The 19,842-nt window shown below is 37.9% G+C and overlaps 1 protein-coding gene across 2 annotated transcripts in view; it reads right to left on the reverse strand.

Moving 5' to 3' along the window:
- Positions 1 to 344: 344 nt before the first annotated feature.
- hpse (heparanase) overlaps positions 345 to 19,842 on the reverse strand; it is a 42,000-nt gene continuing 22,502 nt past the window's right edge. The window contains exons 3-12 of one of the 2 annotated variants that reach the window (XM_069925853.1): positions 19,569 to 19,655; positions 19,159 to 19,329; positions 17,943 to 18,117; positions 15,259 to 15,306; positions 14,951 to 15,044; positions 7,279 to 7,385; positions 5,274 to 5,388; positions 4,542 to 4,669; positions 1,754 to 1,897; positions 345 to 1,645 (exon numbers count right to left, since the gene is read on the reverse strand). In XM_069925853.1, the coding sequence (XP_069781954.1) occupies positions 1,486 to 1,645; positions 1,754 to 1,897; positions 4,542 to 4,669; positions 5,274 to 5,388; positions 7,279 to 7,385; positions 14,951 to 15,044; positions 15,259 to 15,306; positions 17,943 to 18,117; positions 19,159 to 19,329; positions 19,569 to 19,655 (1,229 nt within the window). In that variant the 3' untranslated portion in view covers positions 345 to 1,485. The other variant, XM_069925854.1, reaches the window with a different exon arrangement.

Raw genomic sequence — 19,842 nt, forward strand, 5'->3', positions numbered from 1 at the left:
CAGACTTATGTGTGCAAAGCAAAACCTTAACAAATTAACAAAACCTAAACCAATAATTTGAAAAAATGTATAAAAAGCCCCAAAATTAACATAATTTACAAAATCAACCAGAAAAATTTGATAAGATTTGGAAACCTTGTATGGATTTTATTGCAATGATTTTACCTTCAGCGACCGCCATTTCCCCACCCAACCCACCCTAATTAGTTCATGGTTTAAGATTATTATGTAAATTTGCAATGAATCAATTTAAAAGATATATGTTCATTAGACAGGTTTTTCCTTTTTTTCTTTTTTCCTACTATTTTGGGGAGGGAGGGTGGGGCAAAAATGTGAAAAATGTATTCTTTTTGTGTCGTACTTTTTATTATTCTTATGATATGGATATAAATACTCTACAAGTATTAATACAAATGAAAAATAAAATTTGAAAAATTTGAAGGAGCTAGACCAGGACTAAGCAGGGCTTTTGGCCCAGAGCCATGTGGGGGGGGGGGTTGCTGGAGACCAGTGGGCCCCTCTCAATTTCCAAATGATCAATCTTGTTCCCTCCCAGCCCCTCTGGAATCCATTTTTTAAAGAAATCCACTGGATCTCCCCCTCTACACTCTCCCTCACCCCCACCATCTTTATATTAATGCATCTGTTATAATTTTCCAAAGTATCCTTCTTTTCCAAGATTATTTTCTTCTCTTTCTCCTCTCACTCACTCTCCTCTCCATACTCTCCTGCATTCTGTCCTCCACCATGGAAACTTGTGGTTAGTGTACTGACAATAACCACACCAGCAGTGCGAGTATAAGACAGCTTTCATAAACTAATATGTACACTAAGAGGTCTTGTCTCTCTGCAAGACAAACCTGGAAGGCTAGACTGTAGCTCTGGACTGTTTTATATACAAGGTCACTGGGATGACCCCTGGTGACCTAGTGGTGTAATTACATATTCACAGTTAGCCTATCCAAAAGTGGAAAGACTTTTAAACTAACAGCCCACTTAAAAGGTTTTCTAAAGGACTGCTTATTGAAGGGTCTTACATTCAACTTCTTTCAAAGCAAGAAGAAAAATGGTAAAATAAAACACAGAAAAATCAGAAGACAAGCGACATCAGCAACTTTCAGATTTCAACATCCAAAGACATCCCCCGAAATATCTTCCTTCATTCATAAAAATGTAGCTAGATGAACATAACACATGGGAACTTTTGATCTCAGATCATTTCAATCACATGATTATAAATTTTTTTAAAAGCAAAAAAAAATGCATGTGCTGGAAATATTAAAAAAAGAAACAAGAAATACTGGATATAAAAACTGGTCCACAGTATTTGTGGGGAGACAAATAGAATGAACATTTCCGTTACAAGGATCTCTCATTAGAACCAGTAAAGTATAATGCAGCTTTGAGAATCCACGAGGTTTTGCATAATTTGGTTACCACTCAAGACAAACCCAATGGTTTTTGTACTATTGTGTTGATGTTGTTTCATAGACATGCTGGAGCATTGGCATCTTGAATCACATAGAATGCATAAGAGTATGTTGGGAGAATTATTGGACTTCCTGCCTGAAGTGCTATACCCTTGATAACAGGCAAGGTCATGTTATCTTTCATCTTGAGAAGTTGATTGTTCAGTTTAACAGACCTGTAAAACAGACAGTATTTAGAATGCAGAAAGAACTGAAAAAGATGTTAAAATACAAACTGGACGATTCAGCTACTGTTGCTGTGGAAAGAAAAAAAGTTTTCTTACTGTGAATATAATCCTTTCTCACTGTCAGCAGGTTGCATCAAGAACTGGATAGTTTTGTTGAACAGACCCCAAAGATGAATCTTCATGTCTTGGGGACTCAAGTTTAAAGCAAACATTGTCACAGCTCCCTTTTGATAGATTTCACTGAAATGAGAAAAAGACCATTTGAAAAAAAGAAACACAAATGTGTAGATGCTGAAATCTTGAGCAAACAATGAGGGTCTTAGTGAGTCAGGCATTATCCATGGAGAGTAATGGTCAGTTAACATTTTGGATTGGGACCCTTTATCAAAACTAAAGTAGGAAGAAGTGATTTCAAAAAGGAAAGAAAGAAGAGGGGAAGAAACTTGGAAGGGCCAAAGAGGGTACTGGACAGAAAGTGGGAGAGGTGGAGAGACTGGTAGAGGGAGAGACCTCTGGGAAGGGGTAAAGTTAGAGAGAAAAGTAGAAAAGGGAATAGGAAAAGATGAGGTGCAAGCAATGGAACCAGAGAAGATGTGGGAATAACCTAGAACTGGAAGAATAAATGTTCATGACATTGTGTTTAAGGCTGTCGAGGAAGAATATGAGGTGTTGATCCTCAAGTTTCTGTTTGGTCTCAACCTGCGAATGGATGAGGCATAGCACAGACATGTCTGTGAGGGAATGGTTAGGGGAATTAAAATGGTTAGCAACTGGGAGTTGTAACCTGAACCTTCAGACAGAGCATTGATGTTCAATGAAACAGTTGGCCAATGTATTTTTAGCTTCAGCAATGTAGAGAAAGCTATGATGAATAGACTGAATGCAGTAGATTAAGTTGGATGCTCCGTATGTGAAGCTCTGACTCACGCAGAAGCTGTGTTTGTGTGGCTAGATGGAGGTGAGGGAGGAGATTTAGGGACAAAATTTGCACTTTCTTTGATAAGATTGGGAAGTACCTAAGGGGTAGATGGGGAGCAAAGAGTTTTGGAGAGGAAGGTGTGGCTGGTAGTGGGATTGTGCTCAATTTGGTGGAAGTGTCGATTGATAATGTGTCAGATCTGGATGTTGGTGGGGTAGAAAGTGAGAACCAGTGAGATCTGCCTGGGGGAGATTTGGTGAGGATGGAAGTATGAGAAGATGTAGGCATGTGCTTTATCATTGACAGCTGGGAGAATCCATGTTTTTTAGAAAAAAAGCACATTTTGGATGTTCTGGAGTGAAAGGTCTCATTCTGAAAACGTGGAATTTGGAGAAAAGCAGAGGGTCCTTAAAGAGACAAAATAGGAAAAGGGATAATGCAGGTAGTTTTTGGAGTCCGTTAGTTTGCATAGACGTGCAGGGATAGTTTGTCTTCTGAGATGGAGGCAGAGGTCTAAGAGAGGGAGAAAGGTAAATTTAAGGGCAGGGTGAAAGTTAGCAGTGAAATTTGAGAAATTGTCGAGTTCTGCGTGGATGCAAGAAGTAGCATCAATGCAGCCATTGAAGCAATGGAAGAAAAGTTGGGGAGTGGTACTCAAGTAGGATTGGAACAGGGATCATGCATTTGAGACTGCTTTCCCAAATTCTGCCGACCTACAGACACCATGATTCTCAGAGAGCACCAATAATTCATTAAGAAGAAACACACTAAGGCTCAATCTTTCATTCAAAGTTATACATCCATACAAGAAAAATGAAGCTTTCCTGTAAACTAAACATAAAAAAATAGTACTTAGTCATGGTTGCAAGCTATGTTCTTCAACAGTGAGAAGTTTGCAAAATATAATTTTCAGCCTGACTGAGTTCTTCTTTCCTGGAATCCTGGAGCACCTGAATAATACACTTGGCCTCGCCTCCTCAGTTGCAAAGACATGGAATAATCCAGCATCATTTGTGGTCATTTGGCAGTTTTGCTGGTTTTCACTTTTTAATCTCAGGTAGGCCTAGAAGATTCCAGGAATAACATGTTGTGAAAACAACAAAGGGCATTCTTGCAAGAGTTTGAACCATTTGTCCAACACCTAAATAGAAATGATCTTGTGACATTGCTGTTTGTGGGAGATTGCTGTGTACAGATTAGCTGCTGAATTTCCCACACTGTTGGGCCAAACTTCAAAATTATAATGACTCTAAATCCAAAAATAAAGGTGTTATAGAAGTGGATTGTTTTCCTTTTGGCATAGGCTTTTATAAATCTAGTTCTTCATAATTTGCTTTGAGCTTCACATCGCTCTGCATTCACAGAAACTGCCTGATCCAATAATATCTTTCAGTGGGGTTTTTTTTGCTCCAGATTGCAACATCAGTAGTCTCTGTTCATATTAGAGGTTTTTATGTGGAGCTCAGATCGCTGATGGTTAGACTGAAGACTGTGTGACTGTGGCTGGAGGCGAATCCATGAACACTCAATAACTCTTTTGCTTCTCTTTAACTGTTAGGGCTGCTGGGAAATTTCTGCTGATAGCAAATCTTTGTCGGCCTTTTGGTAAACTAAAGGAAATTTTGTTTAGCATAGAACCATAGAACATTACAGCTCAGAAACACCTCTTTGGCCCTTCTAGTCTGCACCAAACCATTTTTCTTTTGCCTAGTCCCACTGACCTGCACCCAGTCCTCCATACCTCTCTCATCCAGGTACCTGTCCAAATTCCTCTTAAATGTTAAAATTGATCGTAATATCACATTTTCTGTTTTATTACAGGACAATGATATTACTCCCTGATATTGATAATTTTGAACTTCAATGTGACAAGAGCATTACGAATTTAACATAATTGAAGTATGTCGTATCAATATCTAACAAAAAACCCAGGGCAGTAGAATTGTGCTCAGCTTCCTTCCTTACCTACTGGGGTTGGTACAATGCATGTACACACGCAGAGTTGTCTTGTTTTGTCCACCACCATGTGCTGCAGATGCATTCAGCACTTTGGTGCCCACCAGTTTTTTATAAATTAGGGAAAGCCAATAATCCTGCAGAAAAAAAGTAAACAAGAATTACACTATGCCTTAGTTGTGAATTTATAAAGGTTAGGATTAACTCTAAAATGCAACATGGGTTGTCAGTAGCTTTTGTTCCCATTTATTATTCTCCACCAGCTGTTTCCACCTTCATTCTCTCCTGTTCCATCTTGCTCACCTGCCTTTTCCCCCACTTTGGGAGCAATCAATCACCTGCCTCTGTTCATCAGCTCCAAACCAATCCCTCCCGACACCATCTGTTGCCCATTCTTCACTGCTCCCTGGTTCACCGATCCCCAACTAGCCCCGTTTCACCCCTCCTACCATCTGGTCTTTACATCAGCTATCTCCCCTCTCCACTGTCAGTCATAATGAAAAGTTTTGACCTGAAATATCATTAATTCCTTCCTCTTCCCCTGTCCCAAAAATCCATAGCTCCTTCAGCAGATTCTCTTTTTTGTTATAAAATGTAACACTGCATTAAATTCAGGGGAAAAATAAGTACAATCTCAAATCACTGGACTACAAAATCCAGTAAATGTTCGATTAAGTGGGATTTTAAGAACTTTATCCTTATGCAATGCCACCTCTTCATTAAGTACAGACCCATACGTACTGGCAAAGGATCAAGATGCCAATCCACCAGCTGGTAGTATGATGCACCAACCAAAACCTGTCTGATGACAACATCAATACCCAATTTTGCCGACAGTCCAAGTTTGTCCAACCATCTGTAAAAGAATACAGAGTAGCTAAGGATCACAACACCTACATTTGCAAAGATTTTTTTTAACTCTTTGGGAATTCAGCATACATTTTTTAAGTGTGAACAAAGAGGAACAATTTGAAGAACTATTTCAATTTAATTTTCTGTAGCTCTTTCTTCATTGGGTGCCACTCTGTGCAGCAAAGAGCCCAAATAGTTGTCCTTAATGTACTGAGGCCAAACTCTTTCCACAATTTGCTATGGGTTTGATGAGATCAAGATCATCATGTGATTGAAGGTCACACCCTCCAAATAGTGGTTTGACTGTTAGTACAATTCATCTCCTTTGAACAAGAATCATGGTTTAACAACCTTGAGCAGCCCCAATCTGTTCAATCAACTAGCAACCAGTACCTTGTTAATGGTAGTCATCAATTGCTAGTTATGACTACAGGAAATTATATCTATGACTCTCTAATGAGGGGAAATGGCTGCAAGTATCCTGGGTTGCAATTACTGATCACTAATTCAAGTTCAGGTTTATTTATCATCCAATTGCACAAGTACAACCTAATGAAACAGTGTTCTCCAGTCCTCAGTGCAAAACATGCAAACAACCAACCAGACATAACACATATACAGACAAGCAATATATATTCAGGACAAATACATATATAAAAATAAATAAATATTGTTCAATAATATAGAGGAGCCTCGGATGGTTAGTGTAAGCAGTTCAGCATTCTCACTAGCCAGCCACATCCTTGGATCTGGATTTTGGGGAAATGATAGATTGAGTTGCGATGTTTTGCTTTCCTGAGTGGAATAAATGTCCAACCCATTCAAGGTTTACACACAAGTAGTTTGCAGTAAACAAAACCCTAAAGATGAAACAGGACTTCAGCATTAAGCCAGGGACTGGAACCCTATAAATTAACTTCCAAAATCCCTTTGACAGTAGTTCAATTGAACTTTACTCTCAGTGAGGGAAAGAAATGACAACTATATATTAGAAGGATTTTGTTCAACATGGTGTGCTGTATAGTTATTTTGATGCTATTTCAAAAATAGTAATTTTGAAAATATTTAATGGAACTGAAGGGAGCAGAAACTTAAAATGATGACTTTATGAATTGGAAAAGCAACATTACACAAGTCTAATACAGTACTAATTAGTGAAGGAATGAATACATGTACAGATAAAATTAGAGTCTTACTTGGTGCAGATTCCCTGTTACATAAAGCACACTAACAACAATCTGGGTATAATTAACACATCAGATGTCACAAAAAGAAGAAAAAAAGATAAAGAAAAAATAACAAATATTCATAGTTGGCCAGTAATCCAAAAATAATTTTTTGTGTTTCTCTAATGCAAAAAAGGTGTTATGTCAGGAGAGCAGGAAGTCTTTTGTGGTTTGACTTTAGTGAAAAGGGGAGATCCAAGATCTAATAGGTGTTGGAAAAGAACTGTTCTTTAGCTGAGGGGCACTTCTGTACTCACTGCCTGAAGTTGGCAGTGAGAAAAGACCACACCACCTTGGCTGTGCTCTATTCATGACCAAGGTGATGGGGGTCTTTTATGAGTGTTAAAAATATTTCTGGTGATGGTGTGAAATTCACGCTGAACATCTGGAGCTTACAAAATCTGTAATTCGGTCCTCTGTTGGTTAGACTGGCACAATCCAGAGTCACTCGATGACAATTTGCTGGCCACTGCTCCTCCCTTTCTTGAATTTAGTCTTGGGGTCTGGACAAATGGAGGATTTGACTATTGCAGTGCAAAAGTACGCAAATGTTGCAAGGGAGATAGCATTATCTGAGGATGGTCAACAGTTATTGATCAGATTTAACTGCATCTGCTGTTTGATGTAAATGTGCTAAGTATTATACACAATGAATGTTTCCTACTCACAGAAAACCAGCCACAAAGGTGTCTGATAGATCAGGTGCTCCTCCTCCAAATGCTGAACTGGTCTCACCCAACCATACCTTCTTACCAGGTACAGTTTTAGCCACAACCTGTAGTGAGAGATAAAGTTCAACAATAAAGGGAAGATGGGAGGAGTCACGTGATGGAGTAGTGGCCGGACGGTGAACTCCAGCCCTCTCCAGAAAAGTCGGAAAAAACAAAGGAAAACACAAAGGCACAGAAATAAAAGTTAAAGAAAAGTGAGTATAAAGGTGGAAAGAAGATGGCGACAAAAAAAGAAAAATCGAAATCAACGGTAAGAAGAGAGGAAGAGAAGACAACGGAGGAAGAAGGAAAAGGCCTTACCTGTTCAAAGAGGCCGGCGGTGGAGAGAGAAACCCGCTCCCTCAGGTCGGTAGAAATTGGACTACAAAAATGAGCCGAGTAAAAGTGCGCAACCGCGCATGAAAAAAAACACACCGACGGGAGGGGTGACCAGCTGGGGAGTCGATCTCCACAGCCGGCAACGACAGCTGCAGAACACCTGCAGCAAGAAGAGAACACAGAAGACAATGGAAACAAGAAAGAAGAGAAGAAAAGGGCAACAAAGAAACAACAGATGGCCAACCCAGAGGAAGAAGAAGAGGAAGAGGAAGAGTAGAGTGAAATAGAAGAAGAAGGGAAAGGCAAGATAAAGGATTTACTTTCTCTTATTAAAGAATACATGGAGTCATTTAAAGAATGGCAAACACAGGAATTTAATGATTTAAGAAGAAGAATAAACAACACAGAAGAGAAAATGAATAAAATAGATATGACCTTAACAGAAATGGGAAAGAAAATGGACAAGATGGAAGAGCGGGCAGTAGCAGCAGAAATGGAGGTAGAGGACTTAAAAAAGAAATTAGAGGAATCTAATAAAAAAGTTATAGAGACACAAGAACTGTTAGCTCAGAAAATAGATATAATGGAAAATTATAACAGAAGAAATAACATAAAGATAGTGGGCCTTAAGGAAGATGAAGAAGGCAAGAATATGAGAGAGTTTATAAAAGATTGGATCCCTAGGATCCTAGGATGCCCAGAACTACAGCAAGAAATGGAAATAGAAAGGGCACATAGAGCATTGGCCTTTAAACCACAACCACAACAAAAACCAAGATCTATTTTAGTAAAATTCCTAAGATATACTACAAGAGAAAAGGTACTGGAGAAGACAATGGAAAAAGTAAGAGTGGGCAACAAGCCACTGGAGTATAAAGGGCAAAAAATCTTCATTTATCCAGATATAAGTTTTGAACTCCTAAAGAAGAGAAAGGAGTTCAATACAGCAAAGGCGATTTTATGGAAGAAAGGGTATAAATTTATACTAAAGCATCCAGCGGTATTGAAAATATTTATTCCAGGACAACAAAACAGACTATTCTCGGATTCAGAAGAAGCACGAAAATTTGCAGAACAATTACAAAATAGACTGAGGGATGAAGACGTGTAATGAGAGTAAAAATGATCACGATTGATATGTATGTGGGTAAAGAGGTATAAGAGTGTATAGGTATAATGTGCATACGTGAATGTATCTGTATTTAGAGGAAAATATAGATAGTATAGACAAGAATTAATAAGGGAAGGTAATGGAATAGAGAGAATAAGGAGGGAATTAAAAGAGTGACCTTTGTTACATATGAAAAGTGAAATCTTTTCTGGGAGGGGCTGGGTGGGGGGGAGTTGCGGTCACTGCAAAATCAGTTGACGCTTGCGAGTGAATTCGCAAACCCAAATGGAGAGGGGAGATGTGGTTGTCCGACAAGGGATAAAGGACAACTCAGGAGGAGAAGGGGAGATTGGGGCTAAAGAAGTTATAAATAGGAGAATAAGGAAAATGTTTGATGTTTTAGGAATGTTGTCTTATAAAGGGTTTAAAATAAGAAAACAGAAATGGAAAAGGAGGAAAGGTAATGATGGAAAAACGGAAAGGGAAGATAAACAAAGTATAAAATGGCTACGTTGAACTATATGACTTTAAATATTAATGGAATACATAACCAAATTAAAAAGAAGAAACTGCTAAATTTACTAAAAAAAAGAAAAAATTGATATAGCATTTGTCCAAGAAACACACTTAACTGAATTGGAGCACAAGAAATTAAAGAGAGATTGGGTAGGACATGTAACAGCAGCATCGTATAATTCAAAAGCAAGAGGAGTGGCTATATTAATTAGTAAAAATGTGCCATTTAAAATAGAAGAGGAAATAATAGATCCAGCAGGGAGATATGTAATGATAAAATGTCAGATATATTCGGAGTTTTGGAATTTTCTTCTTTGGCTTGGCTTCGCGGACGAAGATTTATGGAGGGGGTAAAAAGTCCACGTCAGCTGCAGGCTCGTTTGTGGCTGACAAGTCCGATGCGGGACAGGCAGACACGATTGCAGCGGTTGCAGGGGAAAATTGGTTGGTTGGGGTTGGGTGTTGGGTTTTTCCTCCTTTGCCTTTTGTCAAATAAAATGTCAGATATATTCGGAGTTTTGGAATCTACTCAATGTATATTCACCTAACGAAGAAGATCAAAAGTTTATGCAAGATATCTTTTTGAAGGTAGCTAATACGCAAGGGAACATACTAATAGGAGGGGATTTCAACCTGAATTTGGATTCAAATATGGATAAAACTGGGAAAAAAATTAACAGAAAGAACAAAGTAACCAAATTTATAATTAATCAATGCAAGAAATGCAACTTTTGGATATATGGAGGAAACAAAACCCAAAAGAAAAGGAATATTCATATTACTCGGCTAGACATAAAACATACTTGTTATCAGCTAGTATGCAAGATAGAGTAAGAAAAACAGAATATAAAGCTAGAATACTATCGGACCATTCACCCTTAATATTGACAGTAAAGCTAGAGGACATCCCTCCAAGAATGTATAGATGGAGATTAAACCCCATGCTACTTAAAAGGCAGGATTTTAGAGAATTTATTGAAAAACAATTAAAAATGTATTTTGAAATAAATACGGAATCAGTGGAAGATAAGTTTATACTATGGGATACAATGAAAGCATTCATTAGAGGGCAAATAATAAGTTATGTAACCAAGATGAAGAAGGACTATAATCAGGAAACAGAGCAGTTGGAAAGGGAAATAGTAAATATAGAAAAAAAAATAGCAATTTTAGCAACTAAAAGAAGAGAATTGGCGGATAAAAAAATAAAATATGAAACATTACAAACATATAAGGTAGAGAAGAATATAATGAAGACAAAACAGAAATATTATGAACTAGGTGAAAAAACGCACAAAATCCTAGCATGGCAGCTTAAGACAGAACAAGCTAAGAAAATGGTATTGGCATCAAGGAAAAAAGACAAACAAATTACATATAATCCAAAAGAAATTAAGGAAAACTTTAGAGAATTCTATGAACAATTATACCGAACTGAAAACGAAGAGAAAGAAGGGAAAATAGATGAATTTTTGACTAAAATTGAACTACCAAAACTACAAATAGAGGAACAAAATAAATTAACAGAACCATTTGGAACAGTAGAAATACAAGAGATAATAAAAAAATTACCAAATAATAAGACACCAGGAGAGGATGGATTTCCAATAGAATTCTACAAAACATTTAAAGACTTATTAATTCTGCCCCTCCTGGATGTAATCAACCAGATTGATGAAACACAAAGCTTACCAGATTCATGTAAAACAGCAATAATTACAGTAATACTAAAACAAGGGAAAGATCCACTCTCACCAGCGTCATATAGACCAATATCTTTACTAAACACAGATTATAAGATAATAGCTAAACTATTAGCAAACAGATTAGCAGAGCAGGTACCGAAAATGGTAAATTTAGACCAAACTGGATTTATCAAAAAAAGACTCACAACAGACAATATTTGTAAATTTATTAACTTAATTCATGCAGTAGAAGGAAATAAAGCACCTGCAGTAGCAGTTGCTTTAGACGCAGAGAAGGCCTTCGACAGAGTAGAATGGAATTATTTGTTCAAAGTATTGCAAAAATTCAGTTTACCGGAGAAGTATATTAATTGGATTAAAGCATTATATAAGGGACCGTTAGCGAAAGTGACAGTAAATGGACATGTATCAAAGCAATTTAACTTAAGCAGGTCAACGCGGCAGGGATGCCCACTATCACCTTTATTGTTCGCGTTAGCTATAGAACCACTAGCAGAATTGATAAGAATAGATAATAATATAAAAGGAATAAAAATAAAAGACAAGGAATATAAAATCAGTCTATTTGCGGATGATGTTATAGTGTACTTAACAGAACCAGAACTATCAATAAAAGAATTATATAAGAAATTGAAGGAATATGGAGAAGTGTCGGGTTACAAGATAAACGTAAATAAAAGTGAAGCAATGCCTATGAATAATGCGGATTTCTCAAAATTTAAGAAGGAATCTCCATTTAGATGGCAAATGCAGGCAATAAGATACCTAGGTGTACAAATAAACAAAAATCTCGGCCAATTATACAAACTCAATTATTATCCACTAATGAAAAAATTACAGGACGATTTAGAGCATTGGAAAGATTTACCACTAACACTAATAGGAAGGATAAACTGTATTAAAATGAACATTTTTCCAAGGATATTATACTTATTTCAGGCATTGCCAATACAACTGACAGAAAAATTCTTCAAAGAGTTAAAGAAAATAATAAGGAAATTTTTATGGAGAGGGGGGAAACCGAGGATAGCACTAGATAAATTAACAGAATGGTATAAACAAGGAGGCTTACAATTGCCAAACTTTAAAAATTATTATAGAGCCGCACAATTAAGATACCTATCAGATTTTTATCAAACAAGGGAAAAACCAGACTGGACGAGATTAGAATTAGATAAAATAGGGGAAAAGATACCTGAACACATATTATATAAATGGGATGAAAAATTGGTACAACATAGAACTTCTCCAGTATTACATCATCTCCTCAATATTTGGAAGAAGATTCATGTAGAAAGAAATAAAACAAATTATCAATTACCAAAACTAATATTGACGCAAAATAAGTTACTCCCTTTTACAATAGATAACCTTTCCTTTAGAGAATGGGAAAAAAAAGGGATTAAAAGAATAGAAAATTGTTTTTCAGGAAGTAGATTCTTATCCTTTGAACAAATGAGAGATAAGTACAATATAACTGGAGATACAGCGCTGGCATATTACCAATTGAGATCCTACTTGAAGGATAAATTAGGAAGCAGTTTGAGTTTGCCAGAGGGAAGTAACCTTGAATATGTGATTACAGATACAATGTTAATCAAAAGATTTATAACAAATATGTATATTAAACTGCAAGAAAAGGAGAATGAGGAAACAAATGGTAAAACTAAACAAAAGTGGGAACAAGATTTAAATATAAAGATAAAAAAGGAAACATGGGAGAAATTATGTTCTGGATCGATGAGAAATACAATAAATATGAGGCTACGTATGATACAATATAACTGGTTACACAGACTATACATTACACCTCAAAAGTTAAATAAATGGGACCCAACAGTATCTGATAGATGTTTTCGATGTAAAAAAAGAAATGGGAACAACAATTCATGCAATCTGGACATGTGAGAAAGTAGAAAAATTTTGGGAAGATCTAAATCAGATATTAAATAAAATAACAGAAAACAATATACCAAAGAATCCAGAGATCTTCCACCTAAGTAACATAAAAAACAAAGAATTTGGAATTGATTTGGAATGCACAAAAAAGATTTGTTAAGATAGCTCTAGCCGTAGCAAAAAAATGTATTATGTCAACCTGGAAATTGGAAGATAATTTGAAAATACAACAGTGGTATATAGAAATGAATAAATGTATTCCATTAGAAAAAATTACATATAGTTTAAGAAATAATATTGAAATATTCAAACAAATATGGGAGCCTTACATTAAATACAATAGCGAAAACCTACCAGGGACAATCATTACCTAAGTTGATGGAAGGAGAAGGAAAGAAAAGAATGGACTCAGTAGAATTTCTGGTGTATTTTTGTTGAATGACAACATTGTCTGACTGGTTTAATGTAACCTAGATTGTATATCTAAAATGGATGGGAGGGGGTGGGTGGAGGGGTGGCTTGGGAGGAGGGAGGGTGGGGGGATAAAAAGTCACTGTATATGTGTGAAAAAGAAAAGGTGTGTATCATGGCTAATGTGATTTATGGTGTGAAAAATAAAAAATTAAAAAAACAATAAAGGGAAGATTATGAGTAGCTCAGCAATATCTTGTCAGAAATGGTGAATCACGTGTCCCAAGGCTCAGTATCTCTGAAGCTGACAGGGTTAATCGTGGGAATTCTTCAGTGCAAGAAATTTTCCACAAAGACGTTTCATCTCTTCAGTCTCCTATTGGGGAATAAGTGGATCATGGAAATATCCCAGAGGAGGGCTGGAGTTCACTGTTAGGAAGGAGGGACAGGACCATCAAAATCAGGATTGCCAGATTGGGAAATAGCTTCTTCCCCCAGGCTGTGAGATTGAATAGTATCCTGTAATGGAGTAAATTATTCCTCTATCTTTATTTCATATTATATTTTTCTGCATATTTGTGATTATTATGTGTTGTGTATGTGTGCACTGTTGTCCGGAGGAATACTGTTTGGCCTGGTTGAATATAAACGATCAGGTGATGATAAACATGAACTTGAAGTTGGTCAGGATCTTGAGGGGCATGGGCCATCAAATGGGTTGAGGTAACTGTTGCATCAAGGTTAAGAGGATGGGTTAGTGGTATAATTGTATGGAAGAGCAATGGTGTAGAGGTCATGGTCCAAGGGAGTCCTACAACAGTCAAATGAATGTTTAAAAGAAGAGAATGACAGAACTCCACAAGCTTGGATCTGGCTAGAGTCCATTTTAAATATAGCTGCAGCAAGTGTCATGTGAATTGTGAATGCCTGCTTCTGCATGAATGCTTTGCATCTTCTCAGGCCTTGCATGGGTGACTGAATTTTCTCAAGTGGTATACAAGAAACATTGCATGGCTTTGCCTGCCACTAAGCATGCACAGATGCCTCAATGCATCAAATGTGAAAGACTTGAAAGCAGCTTTGCTAAGCAACCCAGTCACAAATATTGTTCTTATAAAATCCTATCACATGGCATATGTAAATATGATCACTACACTATTTATCTAGACTTAGGATTTGTAAACCATCCAGGCCACAATAGGCATGGAGCTACTGTTAACACTTGAGGAGCAATGAACACTTCCATCAGGTTCAATTATAATCTGGTATACAGTAATAGCAATGATGAGAACTCATTTCATGTAGTACCGTACAGGGGTTTATCTTAATTCCGATCAGTGGCCTTCAACCTGAAGTGTGAATTATTTTCTTTTCCCACATATTCTATCCAATCTGCAAAATGGTCCCAGCATTTTTCATGTTCATTTTGGATTTAAAGCATCTGCAGTTTAAAAAAAAATGTTCAGCCTACATTTTCCAGGTTTCCCCTGATTAGCTGTGGTGACAATTGGAAAAGAAAAGCCACTGCAAATTTTATGTCATTTACTTATTATCTGGAACTAATTTTATAAGTGGTTTCCATCATTAACCTCTGCCTAAAGATTTTCTCTGTTTGTGTTCAGTTATTGAATATGAATGTTTAACTTACTTTCAGAACTTGATTAATTTTCCTTGCAAGGCTGTTTAGCACCTGGGGGCTCAAGAAGTCCTTCAGGGAAGTATTCCTCCCATTCACATAGTAACTGAAAATAGAGAGATGCTTTATTGAAACAGTGTTCAATTCACTGTGCAGAGGTGAAGCTCAATAGGCCATACAGCAGCTATAGTAAGTAGAGGTAAACTAACATTTTGGGCCTGAGCCCCTTGCCAAGGCCACATGTGTTACCTTCTGCTTTTCTGAATCTTTTTTCAGGTGGTGACATCCAAGATATATCATTGTCAAAGATGAGTACTCACTGGTGCCAGGTGACTGCGTCAAGGACTTTTCCACCAGTATCCAGGAACCTAGGATAAGTGGGGGGGGGGGGGAAACATTTAATATCATTAGAAATAAATGATAAGTTAGGAAGCAAAACGTATAATTGCTAAATTTAAAAAAATCATGGATAATAAAGCAGGTTGAACTGATGAGGTGACTAAAATGCTGAATGTTTAAACTATTACAAATTAACAAATAAAAGGTTGGCTTTGAAATTTGTGCATTGGGTGGTGGTGGGGGCGGGGGGGGGGTGGTTTCAGGGATACAACTTTTTCCCAATAGACATGCAAAATAGACAATGGTAGAGAAAAAAGTAACTCAAAGAGAATCAGTGCACCATTTGAAAGTGCATTGTATCGACAGCACTGTAGATATAGACTGTTTGGTTCAATTGTATAGAGTATAATGGTGGTGTAGACAAGGATACATCCACCCCTCGTAATTCAACCCAAGTGGCATCTTCTTCTATTCTTTTCTCTCTCCCCTTCACTGCTGAAATGCATTTGTTATTCACTTCAGTGAGTTCTCAGTAGTCATGGATCAACAACATCTACCGATCTTTGGGAAAAAAAATTCTCTTCTATATTACACACTGCTCCTTACCTAATTGTGCATTCACATGTGGGTCGCAGAAGTTCTGGAAGACAGCATCCCACCACCATTTTCTCTGGGGAAATGGGAAAGGATAATAAACGTAGGCCTTGCCAGTGGTGTCCCCGAGTCACAAAAACAATAGAGAAAGAACAAAAGATCAGGATTTTAAGAGAAAGAGACACAGTCAAGGAAAGTGAATCAAGAAAATGAGAAGCGACAAGGAGCGAGAATTTCTGTTCCTGCAAGAATGGATCTGAGCTGTATTAACTTTATAGAGTGAGGTAGAGCCTTCTCCACCATACTGTTTAGTTTAAACATTCTGCAATAGAGAGAAATGGACATAAAAAGCTAATCTTTGAACACTGACTCCACTCTATCAGTTCAATGTGCTGCCAATCTAACTTGTCAGCTCATCTCCACACCCTAACACACAATCCTTACATCCTGGCAATGTTTTGTCTACCGCCTGTAACGCGCGTCAAAAGAACCAAAGACTTGTTGATCCAAACCAAAGCTTTTATTAACTAAAAGACTGGAACATATCACAAGTAGGTCGACCAGTCCAGAATGACCTGGTCTGGCTAGGAGCAATCCTTTAAGACTTGCCAGTAGGTGTGGCTACACTCTCAGCCAATCACAGTCATCCTACACTACCATCTGTACATATGTACATATACACATTCGTGATAGAATCCGTACTATCACACTGCCTGTATGCCCTATTGCATTGGTAGTGGAAACCATTCTAACATAACATGACCAAACATATCTACGATGTACCTTCTGTATTAAATAGAAATAACATGCAAGAAACCCACTACAGTGTTAGTCAGCTGGTTGTAAATGATGGATAAAAATTATTCCCTTCCCACCTTACATGCCTTCTCAGGTGGACATAAACAATTCTAGGGCACTCTTTGGAGCAGACCAGTTGTTTCCTCCAAAGAACTGGCCAGTCTGTTATCTTAGCTGGGCCTTGCTGTGTTACTGCATTTACATTACACCAGCAGGAATGCACGGATAACCTACAAGCATTTTGGCTGCTTTCTCATGCTTTCAGACCAACTGAACTGTAAACATTGTGGGAAACCCGTAACCAGTGGAGCATTTCAATGCAATAATAGCTAGCTTTGTCAATCTCTTGCATCTGTGCCTCCTGATTGCCATTCTCCCCATTCCCACACAAACCCATCTGGGTGTTCGGCCTAATCCATTGGTAGGGTGAGGCACACAGCCAACTTGAAGAACAGTAATTAATATCCTGCCTTGGAAATCTAATGGCATGAACAATGAAGTTTCCAATTTCAGGTAAACTACCCCTACTCTGATCTGGCTCCATTGTTTCCATCTGTCCTTTACCTGTTTCTATTTTTCAAGCCCATTCCAGGACTTAATTTAGACTCAACCTCTTACCTTGTCCCCACTGTCCTTTGTCATCTCCTTCCTTATCTGTCTTCCCATTTTTCCAGTTTCCTATCATTCCCTCCTTCAGCTTTCCACCCACTCCACCACGTTTTATGCTTTTTATCTCCCTATCCCACCTTAGACTCAACAAAAGGTCCTGACTAGAGACGTTGACTCTCCATTTTCTCTTTGTTTGCTCAAGATCTCAGCATTTCCAGCTTCCTGAGTCAGTAGCAATGGCAAGCAATGTTCACACAGTTGCAACCCAGACAATTTCATAAAATCTTTTTTTTGTTCACTCAAAGTCCTGAAACATATTGTCTTTGTTCACCCCCCACCCCCCACCCCAGTTATTGTGATCACTAAAGGTGTGCAGTATTTCGAAGAAGACTCAATGCAGTGGAGGATAAAGGGGATGAAAATGTGTTGCAAGTCAAAATGGCAAGCCCCTCAACATGACAATCAGGTGTTGCTTTTCCATGAAGAGAAGTAACACAGCACCTTGGAGGAACAATTTGTAAAGATGATGCTGGGCAACCTTCATGATTGGAGGCTGGAGTCCACACCTGGCAGCGGTGTACATCTACTTGGTAACTGGTCAAGATTTCCTCACCTTGTTGGTCAGGGCTCTACTTGATGTTGGCAAGACGGACAGCATACTCACCCTTTTAGCATGGAAATAATTGGGCGATTCCGGGGTTGTCCAATATCAGGCCCGTACAGCCCTGTATGGTTGAATGTCTTGTACTTGTGCAGCAGAATACTCAGGTGCTGGAAGTCCTTCCCAAGCTGGGTGCCAGAAATTTTTATACCTGCTTTCTTTCTAAAACTGTTGGGTTCTGTGATTGCAAGAGGGAGAAAGGGGGGGGGGGGGGAAAGACATTAAACACTTCCCATCTGACTGCTGCTTCTTCCTACTATCTGCTCACAGGTAGTGTCGATCTATGGTCCTCTCAATACACCCAACCTATTTCAGAGTTTCAGTCAAAGAACTATGGGTGCTCTTGAGCGTACGTTTGTCGGTCAACTCTGGATTTACTTTGTACAGAAATACTAACGTCCTGAGTGTTGTCAGGAGCAACAGTACTGATCCAGAGCAGCAGTGAGGAGCTGCTTTTAGAATTTATGGCTAGATGTCTTTTATTGTTTCAACTGAAGCGGAGGTGCTGACTGGTGTGATGCAAAGGAAACATTAAGTCACACAGCATAAGAACAGGCCCATCGACTCAGTGAAACATGCAAAGAAAACGTTAAGTCACACAGCATAAGAACAGGCCCATCGACTCAGTGAAACATGCAAAGGAAACATTAAGTCACACAGCATAAGAACAGGCCCATCGACTCAGTGAAACATGCAAAGGAAACATTAAGTCACACAGCATAAGAACAGGCCCATCGACTCAGTGAAACATGCAAAGAAAACATTAAGTCACACAGCATAAGAACAGGCCCATCGACTCAGTGAAACATGCAAAGGAAACATTAAGTCACACAGCATAAGAACAGGCCCATCGACTCAGTGAAACATGCAAAGGAAACATTAAGTCACACAGCATAAGAACAGGCCCATCGACTCAGTGAAACATGCAAAGAAAACATTAAGTCACACAGCATAAGAACAGGCCCATCGACTCAGTGAAACATGCAAAGAAAACATTAAGTCACACAGCATAAGAACAGGCCCATCGACTCAGTGAAACATTCATCAAGCACCCATTTACACTCATCTTACATTAATCTCCCCCATGTATTTTAATACATTGAATTACCGTGGTAAAATAGACTTTTACAGTTTATTCAAATAGATTTTAATTAAGTCATTCCCAATATAATTCCCAAAATAACTCTCACCTTCCCAATATAAGTCAGCTTTAACTTACCATTGCCAAGTTCCCAGGACATGTTATATTGTTTGGATGCACAGTACTGAAGGAGCATTTGAGCATTTGAACTGTCCCACGCATTATTTTTCCTTAATAAGGCGTTAAGACTATAGATTAAATGAAGCCCAGAACTATTTGCAAAATTGTACAGCATGTCCAAGGATCCTCCTGTGAGTAGACAAAAAGTTCTAGGTCAAATTAGATACTTAAGCATGTATACGTGAATGTGGGCACAGAAAACACCTGGATGATGGTATTTGCACAGTGTAACTATCAATTCCACCAGCAGGATGTGTCCAGTAACATTCTGGAGCTCAATAAAAAAGCTTAAAATATTAGGGAAATAAATTTTATACTATGAAAGTGATCATATTATTTTTAGATATAGTGGAAACCCCACCCATTACCTGAAATTGTAATATTCTTCAAGTTCTTTTTGAATTTATTCTTCAGCATGAGAGCTGCTTTCACACTCCAAAGATGTATCAGGTGCTCTTCCAGTTCCAAAAAAAAGGTAAAAATGCAAAAGTTCCATTATTGTCACGAAATACTACATTTTAGAATGTAACATACATGAAATTCTTTGTCTACCGTAAGGAAGACAGAGAGTCACCACTTTGTCAAATGCCCCTGGTAAGAAATTGGGGGTAAAGAGTTTTAATCTGATAGTACAGAATTTTG

This window comes from Narcine bancroftii, chromosome 3 (genome assembly GCF_036971445.1).
Source record: "Narcine bancroftii isolate sNarBan1 chromosome 3, sNarBan1.hap1, whole genome shotgun sequence".
Taxonomy (NCBI): domain Eukaryota; kingdom Metazoa; phylum Chordata; class Chondrichthyes; order Torpediniformes; family Narcinidae; genus Narcine; species Narcine bancroftii.